At 39.9% G+C, this 25,738-nt stretch overlaps 1 protein-coding gene across 2 annotated transcripts in view; it reads left to right on the top strand.

Moving 5' to 3' along the window:
• Window positions 1-25,738, top strand: part of ZNF704 (zinc finger protein 704) — a 390,701-nt gene that overhangs the window by 46,878 nt on the left and 318,085 nt on the right. For both annotated transcript variants that reach the window (XR_003854854.1, XM_029591538.1), the window contains exon 2: window positions 21,138-21,385. Coding sequence is in view for 1 of the 2 variants with exons in the window: in XM_029591538.1 (XP_029447398.1) it covers window positions 21,138-21,385 (248 nt within the window). In the remaining variant the exon portion in view is untranslated. The remainder of the gene's footprint in view (window positions 1-21,137; window positions 21,386-25,738) is intronic.

The following is a 25,738-nucleotide window of genomic DNA, read 5'->3' as shown; positions in this document are numbered from 1 at the left end:
ATACAATAACCCCCCCCCCCCCCCAGTCCACAGCCAAGGAATGTGTGACTTCTTGGGAAAATATGCAGGGAAGTGAAACAGAAATGGCACGCCGTTGGTTTAACCACTGGGTTATGCCGTGCCTGCCAACCGAACTAGATCAAGCCTTGAAAAAAAAAAACTGCAAAATTCCCACTTTCGCTCGGATCTATTCCAAAAAAATTATTTCCCCGAAACAGTGAAGGAGATCATCATAAGTTCAATGAGTCAGTACTTATATATCCAGAGTCCAAATATTATGCTGTAAAAGGAATTCCCCACCCCTTTACCAATATTGATGTGAGAACAGAAAAAAGTTTAAAAAAAAACCCCAGCCAATGCTTAGAAATGAGAACTCCATAAACAGAATGTATTTTTCTGTGGAAACCATCCAGGTATCCTGGGTTCGCCAGAACCCCCGGTCTTACCTCATGCCAGACCCACACATCAGCCCAAGCCAGACCCCGGACCTCAAAGGGAGCCTGAAAGAGTAAAAATTGAGAAAGGAGAGAAAAACAATCATGGGTGCAGTGAGTCCACAAATTTCCGTGCTGTCTCCACAGTGTCAAATGTATGGACCTGATCTTGGTGCCATATCTTCAAGCGGGCTGGGAACAAGAGTGCGAACGTAATACCACGATTGTGCAGAATAGAGCACACTGGTGAGAAACCCCGCCTGGCTTCCGATACTGACGCTGAGAAGTCCTGAAATATTCTGATGGGATGTGATTGGTAATGTAACTCCTGCTTGGATCTTGATGCCTGCCAAAGCTCTGCCTTATGAGCGGAATTTAATATTTTTGCGATCACTAATCTGGGGCGCCCTGACGACGACGCACATGCCCCTAGTCTGTGTGCCCGCTCCACTACCAGCTTACCCTGCAGATGAGGCAGTGCAAGCACCTCTGGGAGCCAGGTTTCCAGGAGGGAACATAGAGAGCATTCCTCTACCGCTTCTGGAAAACCCAGGAATCTTAAATTGTCACGACGCGCTCTATTTTCCAGCTCTTCGACTTTCATCTGCAGGGCCTGAATATTTTTGTCTCCAGCCGCCATTTTGTTTTGTGCCACCTCCACAGCCTCCTCCAGCCCCGATATCCTGGCTTCTGCTGTTTCTAAGCGGGGAGGCAGCACTGCCAGCGAATCCCTCACCTCCCCCAGCTGAGCAGTAATCAAAGACAGCTTCTCTTCCAATGCCTCCTGGACTGCCACTTTAATCTCGGCGATCGTGAGCGGGGCGAGAGGGGAGGGAGACTCACCCTCCATTGCGGCCGCCATTTTATTTTCGGGAGCAGGCACTTTTTCTTTCTCTTTTTTCGTGCCTTTAGAGGTCATAGGGGTCCGCGATTTCCCCTGATTCTGAGCCACCGGCATGCACTCTATCCTCTGCTGTGGTTAAAATCGCTGTGCTCAATTGTTCCGCGGTCCGATGTAACGCGATTGGCGGGGCGAGGCTGGAGCCAGAGGAAAGCACGTCCTTCCGGCTACCACATCACGTGATCCTCATAACTTCATTTAAAGACATAATTACAAAGATCATTGGCAAGTGAAGATATTAAATAAGATAGTAATTATGATCAAGGTCGATCCCCTGAGTGGTGGGATCGACCAGTATCTCAGTAATGGACAGCAATCAATGGCAAACATTAATGAATTTGGTTGGTAGATGAGGAGGAAGAATGGACAGGAAAGAAAAAAGTGAGTAGACACAAGTTTTTGAGGGCTAGGAAGTTACTATAGTGAAGAAATTAGCATAGTGAAAATAAATTATCTGCTCTACCTTTTGCGTATGTGACCATAGGTGACAAAAGAAAATAAGTACTATTTAGTTACATATTCCCATGGATTCTCTGATGCAAAGGAGGGATAATCTGCATCAAACCACCTTTCCTCCTATAATCATTTCAATACGTTTTTTGTGTGTGTACTGACTTACAGAAGAAGAAAAATCTAAAAATATACGATACTGATAGTTTGAAACCAAAATAAAACAATACAAATTCCAAGAAAAAGTAATTGCCTGAGAGACTTAAAATTCTCAGATTTCTTTCTAACACTGAGCAGCCGAATGTGATCCTTTCTTAACAAGTCAGCTAAAATTCACACTATGAAGAAACTGGTGCAGTTTTATTATAGCTACAGCAACAGCAAAAAGTCTTAAGATTTAACATGTTGAAGTATAAGTCTCTGGGAAAACCTAATTTTGGATTACTGTGTACAATTCTGGAGACCACATCTTTGAAAGGAAATAAACTAAATAGTCGTTCCAAAGGGCAGCTACTAAAATGGTCAATTGCCTTGATCATAAAGCTCACGGGGACAGACTTAAAGATCTAAATATGTATACCCTGCGGGAAAGGAGGGCAAGGGGAGATAGAGACATTTAAATACGGCTGAGTAACAAATGCACAGGAGGTGGTTGTATTGTTTCGGCCGGTTACATGGAGGGCCGTGGCCAACTATACTTACAGTACTTGCAGCACTGCTGGATCCTAAGACATCACCGGGGCTCCCTAGCAGCAGAGACGCTGCCATATCACCTGGTTCATACTGTGCTTTTCCTAGGCACACACGCACTTCTCTGTCTTTTCTGTGCCCCGCAGCAGGAAAGAACTCAGCGATGCCTTCCTATGACATCATTGCAGCTGGATATTTAAATCCCAGCTGCGCCCCTGACTGACTCCTCAGCAACAGGTCCTCCTGTGTTGCTTCCTGATCCTTGCTGGTTGTGTTCCCGATCCTCGTCCAGCCTTGCCTCATCCTGTTGCCTAGTGTTGCCTTGTTCTGCCTTTCTCTCTCCATACCTTATCAGTCCTCCTGCGTGCTCATCTGGATCTGACCTCTCCTACGGACTATTCCCTTGCCTGCCGCCTGGACCTGACCTTTGCCATGGACCCTGACTTCGCCCTGCCTGCTCATACCCTTGGCCCAGATCCATTACCTTTCTGATCACTGCCAGCCCTGACCTTGGCCTGACTCAGGACTCTCTCTTCATCTTAACCCTGTGGGTCAATTGCCTAAGTCTTTCCAGACCCTGGAACCCAACGTTCCTAGCCCAGGCCATGTCTGGCAGTTGTCGATGTGGGCCTAGTAGGGTCTCCTGTTAGGCTGTGCCACTCAAACCACAGCACAAGGGCCTCTTTCAAGGGGTCATGGGAGCAGGGTGAAAGGGGGTAGACATAGGAATAATTTAAGGAAATGTTTCTTGACAGAAAGGGTGATGGTTACATGGAATAGCCTTTCAGGGGATTTGGTGGAGACAAGAACCATATCAGAATTCAAGAAAACATGGGACAAGCACAGAGGATCTCTGAAGGATAGGGAGGGACTTTAAAGCTCAGCAGGAGATGTGAATGGGCAGATTGGATGGGCTATATGATCTTTATCTGCCATTATGTTCCTTGTTTGTTTGTAACCTTAAGGTGGTGCTGGCAGGGTGGAAGGAGGTGGATAAAGTAGAAGGAGCTATAGTAAGGGCAATCAATATTTATATCGGAAAAGTAAATAAAAGTAAGAGGAAAAAGAAACCAATATAGTTCTCCGAAAAAGTAAGAAGAAAAAGGATTAAAAAAGAACAGACTATCTAAAAAAAAATACAGGAAAGAATATGTGGTAAAGCTGAAAGAAATGGGAAACTAAGTCAGAACGGCAAAAGATGAAATGGAAGAAAAGATACCTAAAGATGTAAAGCGAGGCAGCAAAACTTTTTTCAGGTATATCAGTAAAAGAAGGAAAGTCAGAGATGGAATTATAAGATTGGGAGGAGACCAGGAGCAAGATGTGGAGAGAGATGAGGAAAAAGCAGAAATGGTAAATACATCTCTTTGATTTTCACAGGAAGGGATTTTGAGACCACTGTTGGTTGTTAATGGTAAATATGGGAACGGGGTAGATACCACGCCATTTATGGAAGAGTGTTTGTGTGCAACTGGCAAAATTGAAAGTGGACAAAGCCATGGGACCAGATGGGATTAATCCAGGATATTAACAGAGTTCAGAGAAGTTCTGGTGGATTCAATAGCTTTTTGGAGTCTGGACTCATTCTGCATGACTGGAGAAGGGCAGATGTGGTCCCTCTTCATAAAAGTGTTAACAGGGAGGAGGTTGAAAACTTCCGGCGTGTTGGTGTTACCTCAGTGGCGGAAAGTTGATACAGACTCTACTAAAGGAAAGAAGTCCAGTAGATTTCATGATCCAAGGCAGAGGTGCAGATCATGTCCAATAAATCTGCTTGATTTCTTTGAGAAGAAAGAAAATTAGATTGAGAAGACTGAGAATTAGATCAAGGAAATAGGATTGATGTGGTTTATTTGTATTTCAGCAAGGTTTTGATTGTGTCCCATATAAGAGGCTCATTAATAAGCTGAGCAGTATGGGAGTAGATCCAGAGGTGATAACTGGATTAAGAATTGGCTGAGTGGAATTCACTCTGTGGAGAGAAAAGTGATTAATTGGGGTGCCTCAGGAATCTGTCCTAGGGCCAGTTCTGTTCAATATATTTGTGAGTGATATAATGGAGGAATTAGAGGGCACATTTTTCCTTTTTTATGAACAACACAAAGATCTGCAACAGAGTGAATATTTTCGAAGGAACAGAGAGAATAAGAAATTATCTTAGAAAACGTGGTCCGTAAAATTCTACAATGTCCAATCATCTGCAAGAGCTGCATGCAATAGATGATGAAGAGCTGATATGTATTGATCAGGAGAGACGCAAGGCAGTGTTTGGTGATCTCAAGGTACAAAATAGTGTGATAAGGCGGAAGCCAGAGGTATGCGAGGTTGCATAGCAAGAGGCATAACCAGTAGGCAAAAAGATGATAATGCCACTTTACAGGTCATTGGTGAGGCTGCCATACCTCAGAAAGGATTTAATGAGGCTAGAGACAGTTCAGAGAAAGGCAATCCAAATGGTGTGGGGTCTGCATCAGAAGGATCTAAATATGTATTCTCTAGAGGAAAGGAGAAACAAAAGGATATAATAAGAGACATTTAAATACCTGAAAGGAATTAATAATACACAAGAATGAAATCTGAAAGGAAGTTCTAGAACCAGGAATCACAATAGGAAGCTCCAATAGTGTAGACTCAAGATCAACATCAAAAAGTAATTTTTCATGTAAAAAATGGTGGATGCCTGGAATACTTTCCTGGAAGAGTCCGTGCAGACAAAAAATGGTAATGGAATTTTGAAATAAAGGTGGAATAAACTCAGATGATCCCTAGTCGTAAGAGGATGGAAACGAAGCAGTGGTGTAATTTGCACTTAGCAGCAGTTAGCCCTAAACTGCAGTAGTATAATCCCATGAAATTTTTGAGCAACCGATCATGTAACTTGCAAGGAGCCGCAGTTACAACCCTACAAGGCAATGGTAGTATGTTAAAAGGGTGGGGAAGGGGGAATAAATGTCAGGTTGCATTTGGGAATTTATATATGCATTTATTCAACATAAGAACATAAGAAAATGCCATACTGGGTCAGACCAAGGGTCCATCAAGCCCAGCATCCTGTTTCCAACAGTGGCCAATCCAGGCTATAAGAACCTGGCAAGTACCCAAAAACTAAGTCTATTCCATGTAACCATTGCTAATGGCAGTGGCTATTCTCTAAGTGAACTTAATAGCAGGTAATGGACTTCTCCTCCAAGAACTTATCCAATCCTTTTTTAAACACAGCTATACTAACTGCACGAACCACATTCTCTGGCAACAAATTCCAGAGTTTAATTGTGCGTTGAGTAAAAAAGAAACTTTCTCCGATTAGTTTTTAAATGTGCCCCATGCTAACTTCATGGAGTGTCCCCTAGTCTTTCTACTATCCGAAAGAGTAAATAACCGATTCACATCTACCCGTTCTAGACCTCTCATGATTTTAAACACCTCTATCATATCCCCCCTCAGTCGTCTCTTCTCCAAGCTGAAAAGTCCTAACCTCTTTAGTCTTTCCTCATAGGGGAGTTGTTCCATTCCCCTTATCATTTTGGTAGCCCTTCTCTGTACCTTCTCCATCGCAATTATATCTTTTTTGAGATGCGGGCAACCAGAATTGTACACAGTATTCAAGGTGCGGTCTCACCATGGAGCGATACAGAGGCATTATGACATTTTCCGTTTTATTCATCATTCCTTTTCTAATAATTCCCAACATTCTGTTTGCTTTTTTGACTGCCGCAGCACACTGAACCGACGATTTCAATGTGTTATCCACTATGACACCTAGATCTCTTTCTTGGGTTGTAGCACCTAATATGGAACCCAACATTGTGTAATTATAGCATGGGTTATTTTTCCCTATATGCATCACCTTGCACTTATCCACATTAAATTTCATCTGCCATTTGGATGCCCAATTTTCCAGTCCCACAAGGTCTTCCTGCAATTTATCACAATCTGCTTGTGATTTAACTACTCTGAACAATTTTGTGTCATCTGCAAATTTGATTATCTCACTCGTCGTATTTCTTTCCAGATCATTTATAAATATATTGAACAGTAAGGGTCCCAATACAGATCCCTGAGGCACTCCACTGTCCACTCCCTTCCACTGAGAAAATTGCCCATTTAATCCTACTCTCTGTTTCCTGTCTTTTAGCCAGTTTGCAATCCACGAAAGGACATCGCCACCTATCCCATGACTTTTTACTTTTCCTAGAAGCCTCTCATGAGGAACTTTGTCAAACGCCTTCTGAAAATCCAAGTAAAATTCAAAGTAGACAAATTGCTGCTGGGCAAACTGGATGGGCCATATTGGTCTTTATCTGCCATCATGTACTGTGTTACCTGCTTCTAGCAGATTGGATATTATTTTAAAGTGCCGATGTAATAAAGTGCGCCCATCCTAGTGCGCAGCTTAATGAGCAATTGGACGCATGTCCATAACCCCCGATCCAATAAGGGGATCAGCGCATCCAAAATGTGTGTAGCTGATAAGCGCTCATCACATGTAAATTCCATGTAGGTGAGGCTATTAGCTATTACCCGGTGATGCAATAAATTACCGCTCGCCCAATGTGACCTTGTTAACGAGGCAAATTTAGCCGGCGTTAAGCCTTACCATGCGTCAAGGGCTCACAAAAAAGCGCAAAAATGTCTGTGGTTCCTCTGACTTGGTATAGTGACGATACTAAATTGGAGGAAACACAGAAAGCTGTATCATAACCAAATGAAAGGGGGAAAAAAAAATTCTGGGCGCACGGTATTCGTGCCCAAACACACGCTTCATGGCCATGAATATTGAGCTTGTGTATTGTGCCGATAGCGGGATAAAAGAGACTCTCGTGCTGAACTTCAGTTTCCCTAACCCGCAAAGCCACGTCTCCTGGGCGTTCGATGCCAAGGACGCACTAGGGAATGCTCAATTTATCTCTAGCCAGTACTTTTTAGCGTGCCTCCTCGTTAACATATTGCATCATGTGCCCAAGAGAGGTGCATGGGTGTGCGTTAGGAAAGCAGGCACTCGGTACAAGCACTCATTTTCTACAGGCTTTTATTGCATCGGCCCCCTTAGTCTCCAGACTGCTTTAATGTGTGTTAAATTCCTGTGTTATTAGACCTGGTTAACATGCGTTAATAGCACTCATAACATGTATAAACAAGCTTTTGTTAGTGTTAATGCAAATATATATGCTAATGAGGCAATGAAATGCAAAAGCTTGCAAAATAGCTCATAATCTATTAGCACAGCAAAGATTAATATGCATTGAAATGTGGAAAATAAAACGCAGATGCATTAACACAAAAATCAGGGAGGTGTAGTTATGTTTTTGCATTACCATCCACACTAATGCATGTAACTTTACCATCTGCGGTAGCATGTGCCTCATTTATATCTCATTAACGTTGACAGTATACTTGTTAAGCCTTGATTTCTGTACATTAATGGCTGATAATGAAGTTTAGTACATTGGCCCCTTAGCATAATAAAGTATATATTTTATTTTTAACATTTGAGTACTGCACTGGGATTATGATCCATGGCACCAGAATTATAACCATTTTTGCATGCCGATCATTCTGCTTTCTGGTTCATCTTGTTAGGGAGTAGCTTCTAGAAATCATAAGAATTTGTAATATTCTTACTTACATAACACGCCATATTCTATGTATACCCTATGCATTATGGTTTACCGTTTCAAATTTTCAACGTTTTAATGCGTTTTACCCTATGTTTTATGTATTCCTTATTTATTAATGTACACTGTTGACTGTTAATTGTTCTAATTGTTCTATGTACACCATATATATGGTAATTCTAATGCTGGTTATCTGTAAACCGAAGCGATATGTACTAGTACATGATCTTCGGTATATAAAGTCCTTAAATAAAAATAAAATAAATAATAGTTGCCAGTTGGGTAATTTGTGGTCATGTGATTAAATAGGAACATTATTATTGTCCTAGAATTAATGTAATGTTTCCAGTGTTTTTTAGAACTGTTTTAAATACAAATTATTTATACCCTAAAATCACAACGATATCCTCAGATTCATAAAACAAAGGTAGGCTAACACTTTAGTCTTATAGCAGAAAGCTCCGGTCCCTTTGGAAGCAGTAATAACCCAGTTCCCCTTTGTAAATCACTGCTGTCTCTTTCCAGGACTTTTTCTTTGCTATAAATTTCTTTTCACTTCATAGTCAAGAGATAGCTATTTTGTACGCTTTATTTTTTATTTTTTGGTGCAAAGATGCTTGCAGCAAAATGTATTATTGATTTCTTGTCAGAAAAGAAGGCATTGAATCAGTGAGTATATTTTTGTAAACTTTGAATTCCTGTTCTACAGTTTGACTTGAAGGTAAATTACTCAAGCGATCGTGTCGGTAAAATGTCAGGCTAATACTTTCCTGTGTAATATTCTGAAGAAAAGCTGAAGCAGATCCAAAGTAGGAGAGAGTTCTTCCAGAACCGGGTTTCTGATCTGACTCTCTGATCTAACAGAGGAGGCTGCTTTACAAGGGCAGTTGCTTATACAGAACATGGAAATTGTACAAGCATCACCCATGGCTGCTCTATAATTATAAGCCAGTTTCAAGCTGGGAGTGCTACCATACGATGCTAGTTGCACTGTGGCCATGAAAAAAGCAGCCAAGAAAGCAAAAAGTGAAATGTTCTACAAGGCCTACGGATCATGAATCGGTAAGAGTAACTATTATGAGGGTGGCCAAGATATCCACAATGAATATGCATGAGATAAATGTGCATATAACAGAGGCATTCCATGCAAATCTATCTCATACTTATTAATTAGGGATATCCTGAAAATCAAGCCTGTTTGTTTGTGGTTCTTGAAGATTGGAGTTGGCTACCCCTGAACAATTAAGTAGTTGGTTGGAGAGATAAGCATGACTTCCCCTGGCACACTGAGGAGTATGAGCAGAGGGTATACATTTTCTTTTAAAGAAAGTGGAAGTGCCATGTAAGCTAATGGTGAGCCAAAAAGTGACGATTTCAGTTTGCAGTCATAAATACCTTGCCTAGGTGACAACACCTCTATAATAGGCAGAATATGTAGATCACAATTTGAAACTGTAAGGTTTACATCCATTAATGTGTGTTGATTATTTTGGCAGCTAACTGGAAACAGGTATGATGAAAGGAAATGCTAGTATTGTCATGTTTTATGTAAGTTGAAAGTCAAATGTTTCATATAAATCACTTCAGATGAAAACTGTGTTGATCAAATTTTTTTTCAGATATTTGGGTATTCAAAGCTGTTCTCAGTACATGCACTGTACCTCTACCTCTATGTCTTGTGCCTGTTTTAGTTATTCAAACCAAACTCTACAAATTTGGAATCGCCATCACAAAGTGCATGTCAGAGCGAGCAGACCTTTTCTGTACGGCAAGTCATAAACCCGAGGGAATCCTGCTCACAAGCTGGCTAAGCACGAGTAGCCTTTATGTTTTTGCAAGAAGGGGGGGGGGGAAGTATTTGGTGAAAGAAAGCTACTGCTGCAGCCTAAGGCAGCCCCCTGTTACTGGGTCACAGAAGAAAGAGCTGACAATGTGCTTGCTCCAGGTGAAGAGAGGCATAATATTAACATCTGTTCCTTTTAATTTTCTTCACTGGAGATCCACCTTTTGTACGTATTAAGGAACTTCTGCAACATTGCATTATTAACATTCTCCAGCTATTTAAATCTGTTTGTTTGGCATCCAAACAACTCGATGGTCACGCGCCTTCACTATCTTTAACTCTGAACAGACAGAAAAGGAAAATGCTTCCTGTGCCTTCTTGTTTTATTATTCTAGAATCCTGGAAGGCTAAAGCTTCCCCTTTCTTGATAGGACTGTTGCAGAGATGGATTTAGGATTTTGTTGCCTCCTAGGCACTGTTGATGCTGTCGCCCCCCTGTAACCTCCCTCCCTCCCCCAGTTTGAATAACAGGAAGTAGAAGGTCTCTAAGACACAGTCTTCTAGTTTCGTGTGGCAGCTCGGGGTAGATTCTGTGGGAAAATTTAAAAAAATGTTAAAACAAACATTTCTATCTTTTACATTACATTATAAAAATAAATTAGTTTTACAGTATATCTATTAGTATAATTTATAATTTATTTTATTGGTGAAGGAAAGAAATCTTAAGTATCAGTACAGGGAGAAGAGCAAGGGATAAAGGAGGAGAAGTAGTGCCAGATGGAAAGAGGATTAAGGATGGGGAGGATGGGAGAGGGGGAAGATTGGGAAACTAGGATGTGGATGGGGGGAGGGAGGGAGGGGGGTTCTTGGATTGAGGAGGGGAGAATAGGAAGGATTGGGGAGTGGGTGTCAGGATGTGGGGAGAAGGGAGAGGTAAGGGAGCTTCCAGGATTTGGGGATAAAATCCAAGATCAAGGGAGGTAGGATTTGAATTGCAGTGAGTGGGAAGAGAGGGAGGGAGTTGCTTTACCATGCTCCGGTCTTGCTCCTTCTCTAGTATCCCATCCAATATGACATACATATTACACTTGGCACAGTCCCTTCTCTCTCATACACATGCACATTGCCTCCTCTCTCTCACACACAGGCCGATACAGTACAGTGCGCTCCAACGGAGCGCACTGTACTGCTTTTCTGTGCACCCTCTGACTTAATATTATAGCGATATTAAGTCGGAGGTCCCGAAGAGTAAAAAAAAGTAAAAAAAAATAAAATAAAATAAAATTTGAATTCGGCCCGCGGCTGTCGGGCTGAAAACCGGACGCTCAATTTTGCCAGTGTCCAGTTTCCAAGCCCGTGGCTGTCAGCGGGCTCAAGAACCGACGCCGGCAAAATTGAGCGTCGGCAGTCAAACCCACTGACAGCTGCCGCTCCTTTTCCCCATTTCTACCGCGCCACCTAATTTGAATACTGCATCGCGTGCACCGGCGAGGGGCCGGTGCGCGCCGGGAGACCGGGCGTTCGTCCGCTCTCCTGCGGACTTTTCTGAATCGGCCTGACAGACACTAACATAGCAGCTGATCCTCTTCTAATGCCCCAGCCTTTCTTACCACCAGTGGCGTAGCCAGAACTGATTTTTTGTGTGGGTCCAAGGTTTACAAGGGTGAACTGTAGGTAGGAATACAGGTCTAAATCCTACTACTTGTACTCCAGTGGGTTCCTAAGTAATCTCAACAGCCTTTAATGCATCAAGAGTGAAACTTTTTAGAATATTTTAACTCTTATTTCAAGCATTTACCAACATTAAAAATTCCTTATTGATCTGTATTTTTTATTTTATATTTATTGCAATTTATAAATACACAAGAATGTCAGGTAAAAAGCAAAGAACATAAAAAACATCAGATCCTATCAATGTCATAAAACAAACAGCAATGTATTCTTTCACGAATCCTCTTTCCAGAAAAGCAGAGATCACCATAACTTCAATAAAATAGCAATATTTATAAGAGTGGGCGCAGAACAAAAATATGACAGTTCACATTATTTATATATTTAATTTATATTTTTTTTATTCTGCTTTTCAAACTTTTTCAGCACTTCAAAGCAGATTACATTCAGGTACTGAGGGTATTTCCCTATCCCCAGAGAGCTTACAATGTAAGGGGGTCATTTACTAAGCATTTTTCCCATGGGAGTGACCATGGGACTTGAACACTGGTCTTCTGGTACATAGCCCACTGTTCTGACCACTAGGCTACTCCTCCACTTCATATTGCAACCCAACATAAAAAAAACAAACAAACAACTATATACAAATTACTAAATAATATATATATAATATATACAAATAACTAAATACAAATTCTGGAGTCACCTAAGCCAAAAAAGAGAGTCCCTCCATGCCTAAATATTTTGTGAAGTAACACAAACCCCTGCAAAAAAAAAAACCCAAAACCACCTTGCCATACTGTAACATTCATAACATAACAGCACTGACTCTCAGGACTTAAATAACAGTAACCTTATGAAAAAGAAGCAATGCAAATACTACACCAGGCCTTAGAACATTAATACACCACCTAATGGGATAACAGAATAAGCCAGACTGTTACAAGATGGCAGATACATTTACATTTACTAAAATTTATGAATCACTTAACACTTAGAAGGTCTAGGCAATGAACAAGAGTATAATCATAATATAAAATATAGCAACAAAATAAAACATTCATATAAAAATAGATCATAAAATCAAACAAAATGACATTTATATAAATCATAAAAACAAATGAAAGCATAAATAAAATTTAAGGCATGATATTAAGAGCGGTCTAATAATCACTGCATAAAATAAAAAGCATAAATTAAACTTAAAAAAGAATTAACAATAAGACAGGTTGAACAAATAAGTTTTGATTTGTTTTCTGAAATTCTTGATGGAGTCACATTGTCGAATATCAATTGGGAAAAAGTTCCAGAGGGAAGGTCCTGCAATGGAGAAAGCACATTTGTGAGTCATATGGAGTCTTGCAACCTTAGGGGAAGACACCTCAAGTAGGCCACGCTGGGATGAGTGAAGAGCTCTTGTTGGGCCATCCAGGCTACCAATTCACACATCTTGCTCAGCTTTACAGTCCCTTTCTTTTTCTCAAAGATATTCTGTAGTTGTCCCATGCTTTCTTGAATTCTGTTACTGTCCTGGTCTCCACCACCTCCAATGCATCCATCACCCTTTCTGTAAAGAAATATTTGCTTAGCTTACTCCTGAGTCTACCTTCTTTCACTCTCATTCCTTGACTTCTGAGTCTACCCCCTTTCATCTTCAGAAATTCTAGAGCCTCCTTACCATTGAAAGAGGCCTGCCTCCTGTTCATTTATTCCTTGGCAGTAATGAAATGTCTTATCATATATCCCCTATTCTGTATTTTCTCTAGGGTATACATGTTTAGATCTTTAAGTCTTTCCCATATGCTTTACAACAAAGACCACTGACCACTTTAGTAACTACATGTGAACTAATTCCGTCCAGTTTATATCCTAGGCCACGTTGCCTTGGTCCAGTCCCTGAGCCTTGTACCTGTCACATGATAGGGGTAAGGCCTGGTCAGTGCCATTTTGGAAAATGGTGCTGACTAGGCTAGGGGGCGCCCTGGGCCCTAAACCTGATCACCAATGAGGATTTTAAGGTAATGGGGTGTAATTTTTAAGAGTTGGATGAGGGAGGCACTGCTGGCCTATTATTTACATGGAAAGGGGGGGCGTTCAGGGGGTGGGGGACTCACTCTTTGTGGGGAGTTTGAGACAATAAGAAGGGAGTTGGCCAGAGGAGGCAACCATCATTGTGTGGCACCTTTAATTTTTTTTTTTTTTTTTTTGTGGAGTTGCCTCAAATGGTAGCCCTGGGGTTTAGGGAGTGTCTAGTAAGACCTTCAGTGACATTTTTTTTTCTCATGGGTGGGAGCCACGTTGGGCCACAGAGCCCTTTAAGGCGATGGCGGCCCCATGCACTGAGGGCTGCCATCATGCTTCGACTAGGTCTCAGCCACATTCTTTTGTCTCATGGTATTTTTCTGTGAGACAAAAGATGCAGCGATAATGCCACAATACTTTGTTGGGGGGGGAGGGGGCAAATTATCTCGGAACCACCCCCTCATAATATTGGGCCTCTCCTGTGATAAAATATCACAACTTAGTGAATCCGGGCCTTAGATTGTGAGCCCTCTGCAGACCGGGAAATACCTTAAGTACCTGAATTAATTCACTTTGAAGTGGCTGAAAGGTAGAATATAAATGAAATAAATAACTTCTTATGCATATAGAATCATGTTTACCCACCCCACTGACTTTTTTCTTATATAAACTGTAAAGGAAGCTTCATTTCTTACAGCTTTACTCAATTAAAGTTGTTCCTTACTCAAATATTTCAGTCTGTAATCCAGTTTAATTTGAGTCTGTTAACTCAAAGCCTATTAGTTGTTTGTGAATGGGTCTTAATGAGACTGTAAATTCAATGGATCAGAGACCATCTCTTATATGTCTCTGAAAAGCACTGCATACATCTGGTAATGTTAAATAAATAACAATATTTAACCCCAATATTTAAAAAAGGCTCCAGGGGTGATCCGGGTAACTATAAACCAGTGAGCCTGACTTCAGTGCCGGGAAAAACAGTGGAAACTATTCTCAAGATCAAAATCGTAGAGCATATAGAAAGACATGGTTTAATGGAACACAGTCAACATGGATTTACCCAAGGGAAGTCTTGCCTAACAAATCTGCTTCATTTTTTTGAAGGGGTAAATGAACATGTGGATAAAGGTGAACCGGTAGATGTAGTGTATTTAGATTTTCAGAAGGCATTTGACAAAGTTCCTCATGAGAGGCTTCTATGAAAACTAAAAAGTCATGGGATAGGAGGCGATGTCCTTTCGTGGATTACAAACTGGTTAAAAGACAGGAAACAGAGAGTAGGATTAAATGGTCAATTTTCTCAGTGGAAAAGGGTAAACAGTGGAGTGCCTCAGGGATCTGTACTTGGACTGGTGCTTTTCAATATATATATAAATGATCTGCAAAGGAATACGACGAGTGAGGTTATCAAATTTGCGGATGATACAAAATTATTCAGAGTAGTTAAATCACAAGCAGACTGTGAAACATTACAGGAGGACCATGGAAGACTGGAAGATTGGGCATCCAAATGGCAGATGAAATTTAATATGTACAAGTGCAAGGTGTTGCATATAGGGAAAAATAACCCTTGCTGTAATTACATGATGTTAGGTTCTATATTAGGAGCTACCACCCAGGAAAAAGATCTAGGCATCATAGTGGATAATACTTTAAAATCGTCGGCTCGGTGTGCTACAGCAGTCAAAAAAAGCAAACAGAATATTAGGAATTATTAGAAAGGGAATGGTTAATAAAACGGAAAATGTCATAATGCCTCTGTATCAGTTCATGGTGAAACCGCACCTTGAATACTGTGTACAATTCTGGTCACCGCATTTCAAAAAATATATAGTTGCGATGGAGAAGGTACAGTGAAAGGCAACCAAAATGATAAAGGGGATGGAATAGCTCCCCTATGAGGAAAGGCTGAAGAGGTTAGGGCTTTTCAGCTTGGAGAAGAGATGGCTGAGGGGGGATATGATAGAGGTGTTTAAAATCATGAGAGGTCTAGAACGGGTAGATGTGAATCGTTTTTTTACTCTTTCGGATAATAGAAAGACTAGGGGGCACTCCATGAAGTTAGCATGTGGCACACATAAAACTAATCTACAAAGTATTAACTATCATATACAAATCTATACCCAACCTCATTCCTCTCGACCTCAATATACCTTTTCAATTGCACATATCGTCCAGACCAGTAAGAACAGCATATAGAAACTCTCTCTTCGCTCCTCCAATTAAAACCTCTCTAAACAAAAGAGCTTTTTCCACAGCAGGCCCTGCAGAATGGAACTCATTACCACCAGAACTAAGACAAGAACAATGCCTGAACACTTTCAAAAAGAGACTAAAAACCTGGCTATTTGAAAAAGCATTCGATTAAAGCCAAACATCTACTCATTTTCCTCATCTTTTAACATCCATCAGACTTTTTTCCCTCTTATCCTAGTTCATTCCCCAGTTATAATGTAATTGCATTCTTATATGCTTGTTATTGTTTTAATGTAAACCGAAATGATATGTAACTTTGCTACATGAATTGCGGTATATAAAAATGTTAAATAAATAAATAAATAAATAAATAAATAATCGGAGAAAGTTCTTTTTCACTCAATGCACAATTAAACACTGGAATTTGTTGCCAGAGGATGTGGTTAGTGCAGTTAATATAGCTGTGTTTAAAAAAAGGATTGGATAAGTTCTTGGACGAGAAGTCCATTACCTGCTATTAATTAAGTTGACTTAGATAATAACCACCGCTATTACTAGCAAGGGTAACGTGGAATAGACTTAGTTTTTGGGTACTTGCCAGGTTCTTATGGCCTGGATTGGCCACTGTTGGAAACAGGATGTTGTGCTTGATGGACCCTTGGTCTGACCCAGTATGGCATATTCTTATGTTCTATTTTCCAGAATTCCCTGTCATAGGGCGGCCAGGTACTGATCTACAGGGTCTTAAGCATGTACATTATGAATATGGTTCTGACATAACTTTACTGATAATGCAGATTTAAAGTGATTGACAATATACAAGTCTTTGTTCTATGAAATCATTACAGAATTAATTTCCAAAAAATGTGTGACTCTTTTCTGATGTTTTAATATATTCTTCTGTTTCCACATCCCTTTCCAATTGCAGAGGTAGTTTTGGAGCTCCCTCCCAAAATTGATGGAATAGGATTTTTTCACTTAATTTAGATATCATATAATTCAATCCCACTTGTCATACCTTGATTCAGATGACTCCTTAGCCAGCCTCCTCCAGTATATCTTGATGACAGGCAGTAGGTTAACACTGGGTAAATACAACAGTTCTCTTCTCCATTTCTCTCCTCCTCTCAGGAATGAATGAGAATCCTTTGCTTAGGTTGACCTTTAATAGGTCTTTGGATCTCTCTGTGTGAGAGACTCCTTAAATACTCCTTTAATACTCCTTTCTTCCTGACAGTGACTAAATTCCCTAGGCCTTGGGAAATTCAGTTAGTGGATAAAAAAAATAAAAATCTAGGCTTCCTAAAGCAAACAAAAGAGACAGAAGGGTGGACAAAACTTCCTCAAAAGCAAAGTCAAAAAGGAAGTAAACATTTCTCAAGAGATTAATTATCCTTTCATCTTTCCAATCCAAACCTTATTCCTAAAGGTCCTAAATCAAAAAGGGACAAAGCAGGAGGGAGGAACACTCAATCCTGCCTCCTCAAAGGTCAATTCAAAAATCCACACCTCTCTAGAAGTTTCCACCCTTTTTTGTAGTAGTAAGATACAACCAACAGAGGAACCCACAAGGGGAAACTTCACCAAATAAAGATGCGACTCTTCTATCTACACAGTTGTTATATTCCCACTAGTAGAAACTGTGGGGTTCTTTATGCTTCCTTCAGTCACTATGGTTTGTAGTAGCTTTGTAAATTATTTTTGGTTTCTAAGAATAATTGTTAAAAAAGAAAAAAAAATGTTCTCAAATATATTTAGTAAAAAAGTAGAGAGGAAATGGAGAGGTTGTTGTTATAGCAGTCAGACTACTAATCTCAGACCAAAGACTGCTGCTGAGATAACAGTAGAAAATGATTTTACTCTAGGCACAGCAGATCCCCAGTTTTCAGGGTTCAATATATATAGCTTCATTCTTGACCTCATATGAGTTACAGTTCAATAACCAACCCTCCCAATTGAGCATAGAAGATAAACTATAATATTCCATTGCTAATCATTATATATATATGTAATAGAATCCTGCTCTGTATATGCTCATTTGGAATATCCATGGGTACAAATGTTTCTTCTACTTTAATCTTATTTATGGAGAGGTGTTTTATTTTCAGAATAAGGGTAAAGCTATGTAAAAAGAAGGTGGAAATACTGTGGTTCAAAACATTTTTATTAGCTCAGAACCATATTAGTATATTGACTTTCATGTAATAAACCTTCGAGCTTTGCAACTTATAAAAAGAAAAAGTACTGAACAGCTGCAAGATGATTAGTTTGAAGATCTAGTGACTGCCATCCAGGAAAGGACTGTGTAGTTGAGGTAGCAAAGTCTCCCAAGCAGGAGGGACAAATTCTCAAAGCACTGATAAAAAAAAAACCAACCCAAAACCAAGTAGAACCACCCTTGCACAATTGCTTCTGGGTTGGCAGTTTGTTTGATTTGTCTCTTAGGGCTGCTTGGTAAAGTCTTGTTAAGCTAGATAAGTATTTTTCAAATGGGGAAAATGTTGACTTAAGGAGAAGGAAAATGAGGTCACATAAATGATGACAAGATGGCCACAGAGATCTCATTCAATATGTGAAGGGCTCTTGGCAATCATTTATGTCCTTAAGCCTCTGCTCCAAAAGTCTTCAGACTGGGACAGGATGCTGGGCTCAATGGACCTTTGATCTGACCCAGCATGAAACGTCTAATGTTCTTATATGCATATATCCTTAGAACATGTGTCCTGGAAGAAGGAGGATATTTTACAGGCACTGAAACACCTGAAAGGGATAACTAATTCCTAAAGGGAGCACATTCTATGGTGAAAAAGAAGTTACAGCATAAGAATTAATAATACAAAGCTGGAAAGTGGAACACTGAATTAACGTAAGGAAAGAGGATGCATGCAAAAGCTTCCCAATGTCAACAATGGAGGTAAAAATAGGAACAGAATTCAAAAAGCATAGGATAAACAGAGGATTTTTATGATAGTAAAGTGAGAATAAAGCTGGAGAGCAAGTAGAATTTCCAGTATTGCAACAGAAAAGGAAAATGGGCAGATGAGATGGGCCTTGTAATCCTATTTGCAGATTAATCTAGTTTCAGTTCTAAAATGGTTTGCTGTAGGAAGAAAAAAATAGCACATTTGTTAAAATATGAGATACTGCTCACCTTTTCAAATGAAATGTTATTTGTGATATCAATGATCATGTGTGATATATGTACAAAAAAACAAGGTTTCATCTGCAAGGCAATGAAGGCTGCTAATAGTTTGATCTCTTCATCACACTCTATAGCGTTAGAGAAAAGATTACAAGTCTAGAGTTTAGATGTTGATGAAGTATCACTTTGGAGATTGGAAAAAAGCTAAGAGGCCAATGTACTAAAGGAAGAAACATTTTGCAAAGGTTACTTTGCATGCTACAATTGCTACTAGTGCTACATTTTTGCAGTAGTGAATGCATGCTATTAAGAACATAAGAGCATAAGAAATTGCCATGCTGGATGAGACCAAGGGTCCATCAAGCCCAGCATCCTGTTTCCAACAGAGGCCAAAACCAGGCCACAAGAACCTGGCAATTACCCAAACACCAAGAAGATCCCATACTACTGATGCAATTAATAGCAGTGGCTATTCCCTAAGTAAAATTGATTAATAGCCATTAATGGACTTCTCCCCCAAGAACTTATCCAAACCTTTTTTGAACCCAGCTACACTAACTGCACTAACCACATCCTCTGGCAAAAAATTCCAGAGCTTTATTGTGCATCGAATGAAAAAGAATTTTCTCCGATTAGTCTTAAATGTGCTACTTGCTAACTTCATGGAATGCCCCCTAGTCCTTCTATTATTTGAAAGTGTAAATATCCGAGTCACATCTACTCATTCAAGACCTCTCATGATCTTAAAGACCTCTATCATATCCCCCCTCAAGCTGAACAGCCCTAACCTCTTCAGCCTTTCTTCATAGGGGGAGGTGTTCCATCCCCTTTATCATTTTGGTTGCCCTTCTCTGTTCCTTCTCCATCGCAACTATATCTTTTTTGAAATGCAGCGACCAGAATTGTACACGGTAGTCAAGGAGCGGTCTCACCATGGAGCGATACAGAGGCATTATGACATTTTCCGTTCTATTAACCATTCCCTTCCTAATAATTCTTAACATTCTATTTGCTTTTTTTGACTGCTGCAGCACACTGAGCCGACGATTTTAAAGTATTATCCACTATGATGCCTAGATTTTTTTTCCAGGGTGGTAGCTCCTAATATGGAACCTAACATCGTGTAACTACAGCAAGGGTTATTTTTCCCTATATGCAACACCTTGCACTTGTCCACATTAAATTTCATCTGCCATTTGGATGCCCAATCTTCCAGTCTTGCATGGTCCTCCTGTAATGTTTCACAGTCTGCTTGTGATTTAACTACTCTGAATAATTTTGTATCATCCGCAAATTTGATAACCTCACTCATCGTATTCCTTTCCAGATCATTTATATATATATTGAAAAGCACCGGTCCAAGTACAGATCCCTGAGGCACTCCACTGTTTACCCTTTTCCACTGAGAAAATTGACCATTTAATCCTACTCTCTGTTTCCTGTCTTTTAACCAGTTTGTAATCCACGAAAGGACATCGCTTCCTATCCCATGACTTTTTAGTTTTCGAAGAAGTCTCTCATGAGGGACTTTGTCAAATGCCTTCTGAAAATCCAAATACACTACATCTACCGGTTCACCTTTATCCACATGTTTATTAACCCCTTCAAAAAAATGAAGCAGATTTGTTAGGCAAGACTTCCCTTGGGTAAATCCATGTTGACTGTGTTCCATTAAATCATGTCTTTCTATATGCTCTACGATTTTGATCTTGAGAATAGTTTCCACTATTTTTCCCAGCACTGAAGTCAGGCTCACTGGTCTATAGTTACCCGGATCACCCCTGGAGCCTTTTTTAAATATTGGGGTTACATTGGCCACCCTCCAGTCTTCAGGTACAATGGATGATTTTAATCATTTGCTGGTTTAGCATGCAAACTTTAGCTGTTTGCTTTGTAAATAGCTATTTTGCAGTTTTACAAAGGCATAATTTTATTTAAATTCATAGTTAATGAGTGACTGTGATGTAAAATTATGCAAAACAGTTCATTAACTTTGAGTGCATATACTATGCAAAAATAGCTTTGCAAACCAGATCTTGCAAAAACTTGAGATATAGCAACAAAACCACATATGATATTTTGCTACTGCATAGAAGTCTCAGTAGCAAAAGATGTGCTAAAACCAAAATAGTGCACCAAAACATTTCAGCCTTTTGGTACATTGGCCTCCAGAATTGTAAGTACTCTCTGTAGACTTATCAGTAAACATTAATTTTCACATTTAATTTTGCAGGGTGCAGCCACTAAGCATGAAATGACTTTTCCCACATTCCAACCAGAGGAAATGAAGAATGAAGCCAGTCAAAAAATATCAAATCAGCAATTGCTTCTTCTGTCTGCGAAGGAGGAAGATGCAAAGACTATGAACACTAAAAAATCTCACAAAGTTTATGATCATGAGAAAGAGAACACAAGGTCTGTCTGTCTTTTGGAGCAAAAACGCAAAGTTGTCTCTTCCAATATTGATGTCCCTCAAGCAAGGTAAGAAAAGTTTAATTTAAAAAAATGATATATTGTTGGGGAGTAAGAGGAACCAGATGAGACATAATATACTTGACTTGATTTTGTGACTGAAATTCACTTAATGCTAATTGAGTGGCCTGTGTAGTTATATTTTTATGAATAAAATTTATTTTGTAAAATAAACATAATAGATTTGAGAATTAAGGGCATTTTGTTGTCGTGTGGTAGCTAACATAAAACAATTAAAGGTATTTCACATCCAAAATGTTTGGCATTGAAAATTAGTTTGAATTTTTTATCTGCATTTTATATTTAATTGCATAAATATAATCAGTACAATTTTTACTTTGTATTGTTAAAATTGATTAGCAGAACAGTATGGCAACTTCACAACTTGTTTAAGAAAATGTGGCTATCAGTTTTGATGATGGTAATATTTTGACAACCATTTACCAAAGTTGCCAAGTGACCATGTTTCTAGTAGAAGATGGCACACCAATCCAGGAATAGTGTTTCCAAATGGGTTTGTTTTGCACATGCCTTGACAGAAATGAGCTTCATTCATAAGCCAAATTAGTTGTGAATGACCAAGATTTCTCAAATTGACTGCTAGTGCTCTTCATGAAATTCAAATTGTGCCAAAGGGAACTTCCATCTGGAGCTCATAGAATGTAATATATACAGGCAACATATCAAGATGCGCTTGAAAGTTCTTTTAAATCAGGCTAGTGGCATCTAATACAATTAGGACAATTAAGTATCTTTATGCTAGATTTTGTTGGTCTCTCATTGGATCTCTTGATACTTAAGGATCTTCTCTTTCTCCATACATTGTACAGAGTAGTCACTTGGTTCTAAAATTTCTACTAGCAATGCCATTGTTGTGTTTTTTTTCATTTGCCACAATGACCAGTTTTCTTGCATCAAACTTTATTGGTTGAAATGGGAATGTCCGAGATGAGCACAACAACTTTATTCTCTGCAATCTGTCCGAGTCGTGATCCCAGTGTGTTTCTGGTATAGTGATGAGATGAGTAAATTTTCAAAGGGGTTTTGCATAGAAAATGAGCATATACCTAAATAGCATATATTCACACGTATTTTTGATTTTGTATGCTGATTTACCTGTGCAAAAAAGGGTGGTCTAGGGGCATTCCAGGATGGGGTCAAAAGGTACATGTGGAATTTATTCTACATGAATACATTAGAAAACTTTGTGAAATTTTACACCTGCTAATTAACTAGTGTAATTGATATCTGACTTGTCTGTTATTTTTGGGTGGGAAGTCTGGTTAAGCTGGGGGAATTCAGGCTGAAGCACTAAGAGGGTTTCAGTGAATTGGAGATGAACTGGCATAGGTATGGGCAAAATGGTGATTTGAAGTAAGCATGCATATTTTAATATATAGTTGCCTGCACGTATAAATCAGGGTTTTACACATACAAATAATATTTTTTCGCACATAAAATATATGCGCGTATGTTTATAAAATAAAGTATGTGCTTTCCTCACATTGGAAATTGTGCATACTGAGGCATACTTTTAGAGAGCTATGTGATATTTTAGAAAACTGCAACTCTCACCACACAAAATCTCCATGTGTCCATTTATGTGCATAAGTGCTCTACCATAAACCATTTGAAAGTTATCTTCATAGGGGCGGATTTTCAGAGCCCTGCTCGCCTAAATCCGCCCAAAACCGGGCGGATTTAGGCGAGCAGGGCCCTGCGCGCCGGTAAGCCTATTTTACATAGGCCTACCGGCGCGCGCAGAGCCCCAGGACTCGCGTAAGTCCCGGGGTTTTCGGAGGGGGCGTGTCGGGGGGCGGGCCTGAACCGCATGGCGTTTTCGGGGCGTGTCGGGAGCGTTCCGGGGGCGGGCCCGGGGGCGTGGCCGCGCCCTCCGGACCCGCCCCCAGGTCGCGTCCCTGCGCACAGGAGGCCCGCTGACGCGCGGGGATTTACGCCTCCCTCCGGGAGGCGTAAATCCCCCGACAAAGGTAAGGGGGGGGCTTAGACAGGGCCGGGTGGGTGGGTTAGGTAGGGGAAGGGAGGGGAAGGTGAGGGGAGGGAACGGGGGTAGGCTGCGCGGCTCAGCGTGCGCCGGCTATACAAAATCGATAGCCTTGCGCGCGCCGATCCAGGTTTTTAGCAGATACGCGCGGTTCCGCGCGTATCTACTAAAATCCAGCGTACGTTTGTTTGCGCCTGGAGCGCAAACAAAAGTAGGCCTATTCGCGGAGTATGAAAATCCGCCCCATAGTGTTTACGCTCTTTCTGGTGGATAAGCTCTTTATTGTGTCTCTCTTCTGATATCAGCACGTTATACCCAGCAATGTACTGTGTAATTTTTCTGGTTGTGCTTTAAGGATTCTGCATTTGTTTTACTGTTTTTTCCCTATTCTGGCTGTGAACCATGTGTGCACAGTCTACTGTCCTGTGCTTTAATAATCAGTCTCTCATCTTTAGATTTGTTTTCCTCTTCTTAGCCATTCCTATGTTAAGTTTTGACCTCATGTGATTGCTGAAGTAAGTCTTTGCATTTCTTCTGTATTTGCGCATTTTGACAATTGTTTTTAGGTTTCTTGGTCTAGCTCGTTAAAGAGTATTTCTCGTTGTGAAAATTCTGTTTATTTCTCTAAATGTGCTAACATATTCTCATTCAATACTTCTGTTGGTCAGATCGCTTGTTTAAGGAGGCTGATTGCAGGCATTCACTTTGGTACTTTAGCAACTTTTGAGTATTTTGATCTGTTGCTGCTGTTAAGTATGCCTGGAGGCCTTTGTTGGTTACTCCATGTAAATCTAGTTCTATAAGACCCATTTGCAGCTCTACTATTCTACAATTTATCAGTATCTTTATGTAGCCAGACTGTGATTCCAAGGCTGTGTGAGAATGCTGGGATTGTAAGAAGCTTGATTGCTTATTTTATGTTGTTAAAGCACTTTTCAGTATCATTTTTGGCTTCATGTAGTATGCTTCGCTGGTCTTTTTTTCTCAGTGACTTGTGATGGATTGTTGCACTCTACTCTTAGATATTTATTTACACCTTCCTGCTCAAGTTACTTTATATTGCAGTCTTCAGTCGAGAGATGTTTTTGGTTTTGCATAGTTTTCCGTTTAGGAAGGGTGGTTCAGCATATTTGTCCAGGCCAAATGACATCTGGAGGAGTTTTGCTAAATGACAATTTCAAGATCTGTAAATCTTCAAGTCGTCTATAAAAAGCAGATGAGATGTTATCTGTGGGTCATTAGTATCTCTAAAATTAAGGCTAAATCTATAGCCCTTAGTGGATTTAGTGCCAGACAAAACAGTGGTGACAGCAAATCCCCCTGAAATTGTGTGCACTGGATCTTGATGTTAAGAATGATAAATTGTTCATCTTCACAATTCAGATGGTGCATAGTCTGCCACATTTCACAGTGAACTTGATGTACTCAGTAAATCCAGGGTTCACGCTGCACATTTCAAGACAATTTATTATTCAAGAGCATGGGAAGGTATTGAAAGATTTTTTATAGTCAATTTATGCTATGTTATGATTTCAAATCTTCTTACATCTGGCCATGATGGCGTTATTCAACAACAAATGGTCTTTGGTTCCATATTGTTGCACTTCTTTTCTATCACCATGATATCACCTTCCAGTCTGATACCAGTATTCCCCAAGACTCTGCTCTATCGGCATCTCTTTTCAACATTTATATGCTCCCTCTATGCAAACCTCTTTTAGCCCTTGGAAACGCATTCTTCTTTTATGCTGATGACATACAGTTCTACATTCCATTCTCCAAATCTTTGAATACACTGAATCAACTCTGTCAACCCATATGAAAGCAATTCAGCAGGAGCTAAAACATCTAAAACTTACACTAAACCCTAAAAAAAACAAAAGTATCTAGTTAAGAAGAAACTCCCCAATCATTAAACCACCAGTTCTTGACCTCTGTAATTTTAAAATTACACCCTCTGACCAAGTACGGGATCTAGGATTACAAGTGGATGAGAACTTCACAATAAAGAAACACATTAATATGCTAATCATATCTGGCTACAACTAGTTAAGGATTCTACAGCGCCTGAAGCCTTTACTAACCTTCAAAGACTTCTGGACTGTATTACAAAACAATTTTCTCAAACCTAGACTTTTGCAACTCCCTACCTCTTAAAACCATTACAAATATTGCAAAATGCCTCAGTAAGACTTTTACTAGAAGCCAAAAAATTAGATCACATTTCTCCAGCACTAATCTCATTACACTGGTTACCAGTTCACTTCTGAATCTAATGTATTAATTTTAATATTTAACATCATTCACTAAAATAACACTGATAAGAGTGGCATATCATTACAGCCTTGTAATCCTCA

The sequence above is a fragment of the Rhinatrema bivittatum genome, chromosome 2, assembly GCF_901001135.1.
Source record: "Rhinatrema bivittatum chromosome 2, aRhiBiv1.1, whole genome shotgun sequence".
Classification (NCBI taxonomy): domain Eukaryota; kingdom Metazoa; phylum Chordata; class Amphibia; order Gymnophiona; family Rhinatrematidae; genus Rhinatrema; species Rhinatrema bivittatum.
This window is presented reverse-complemented; position numbering and strand designations above follow the sequence as displayed.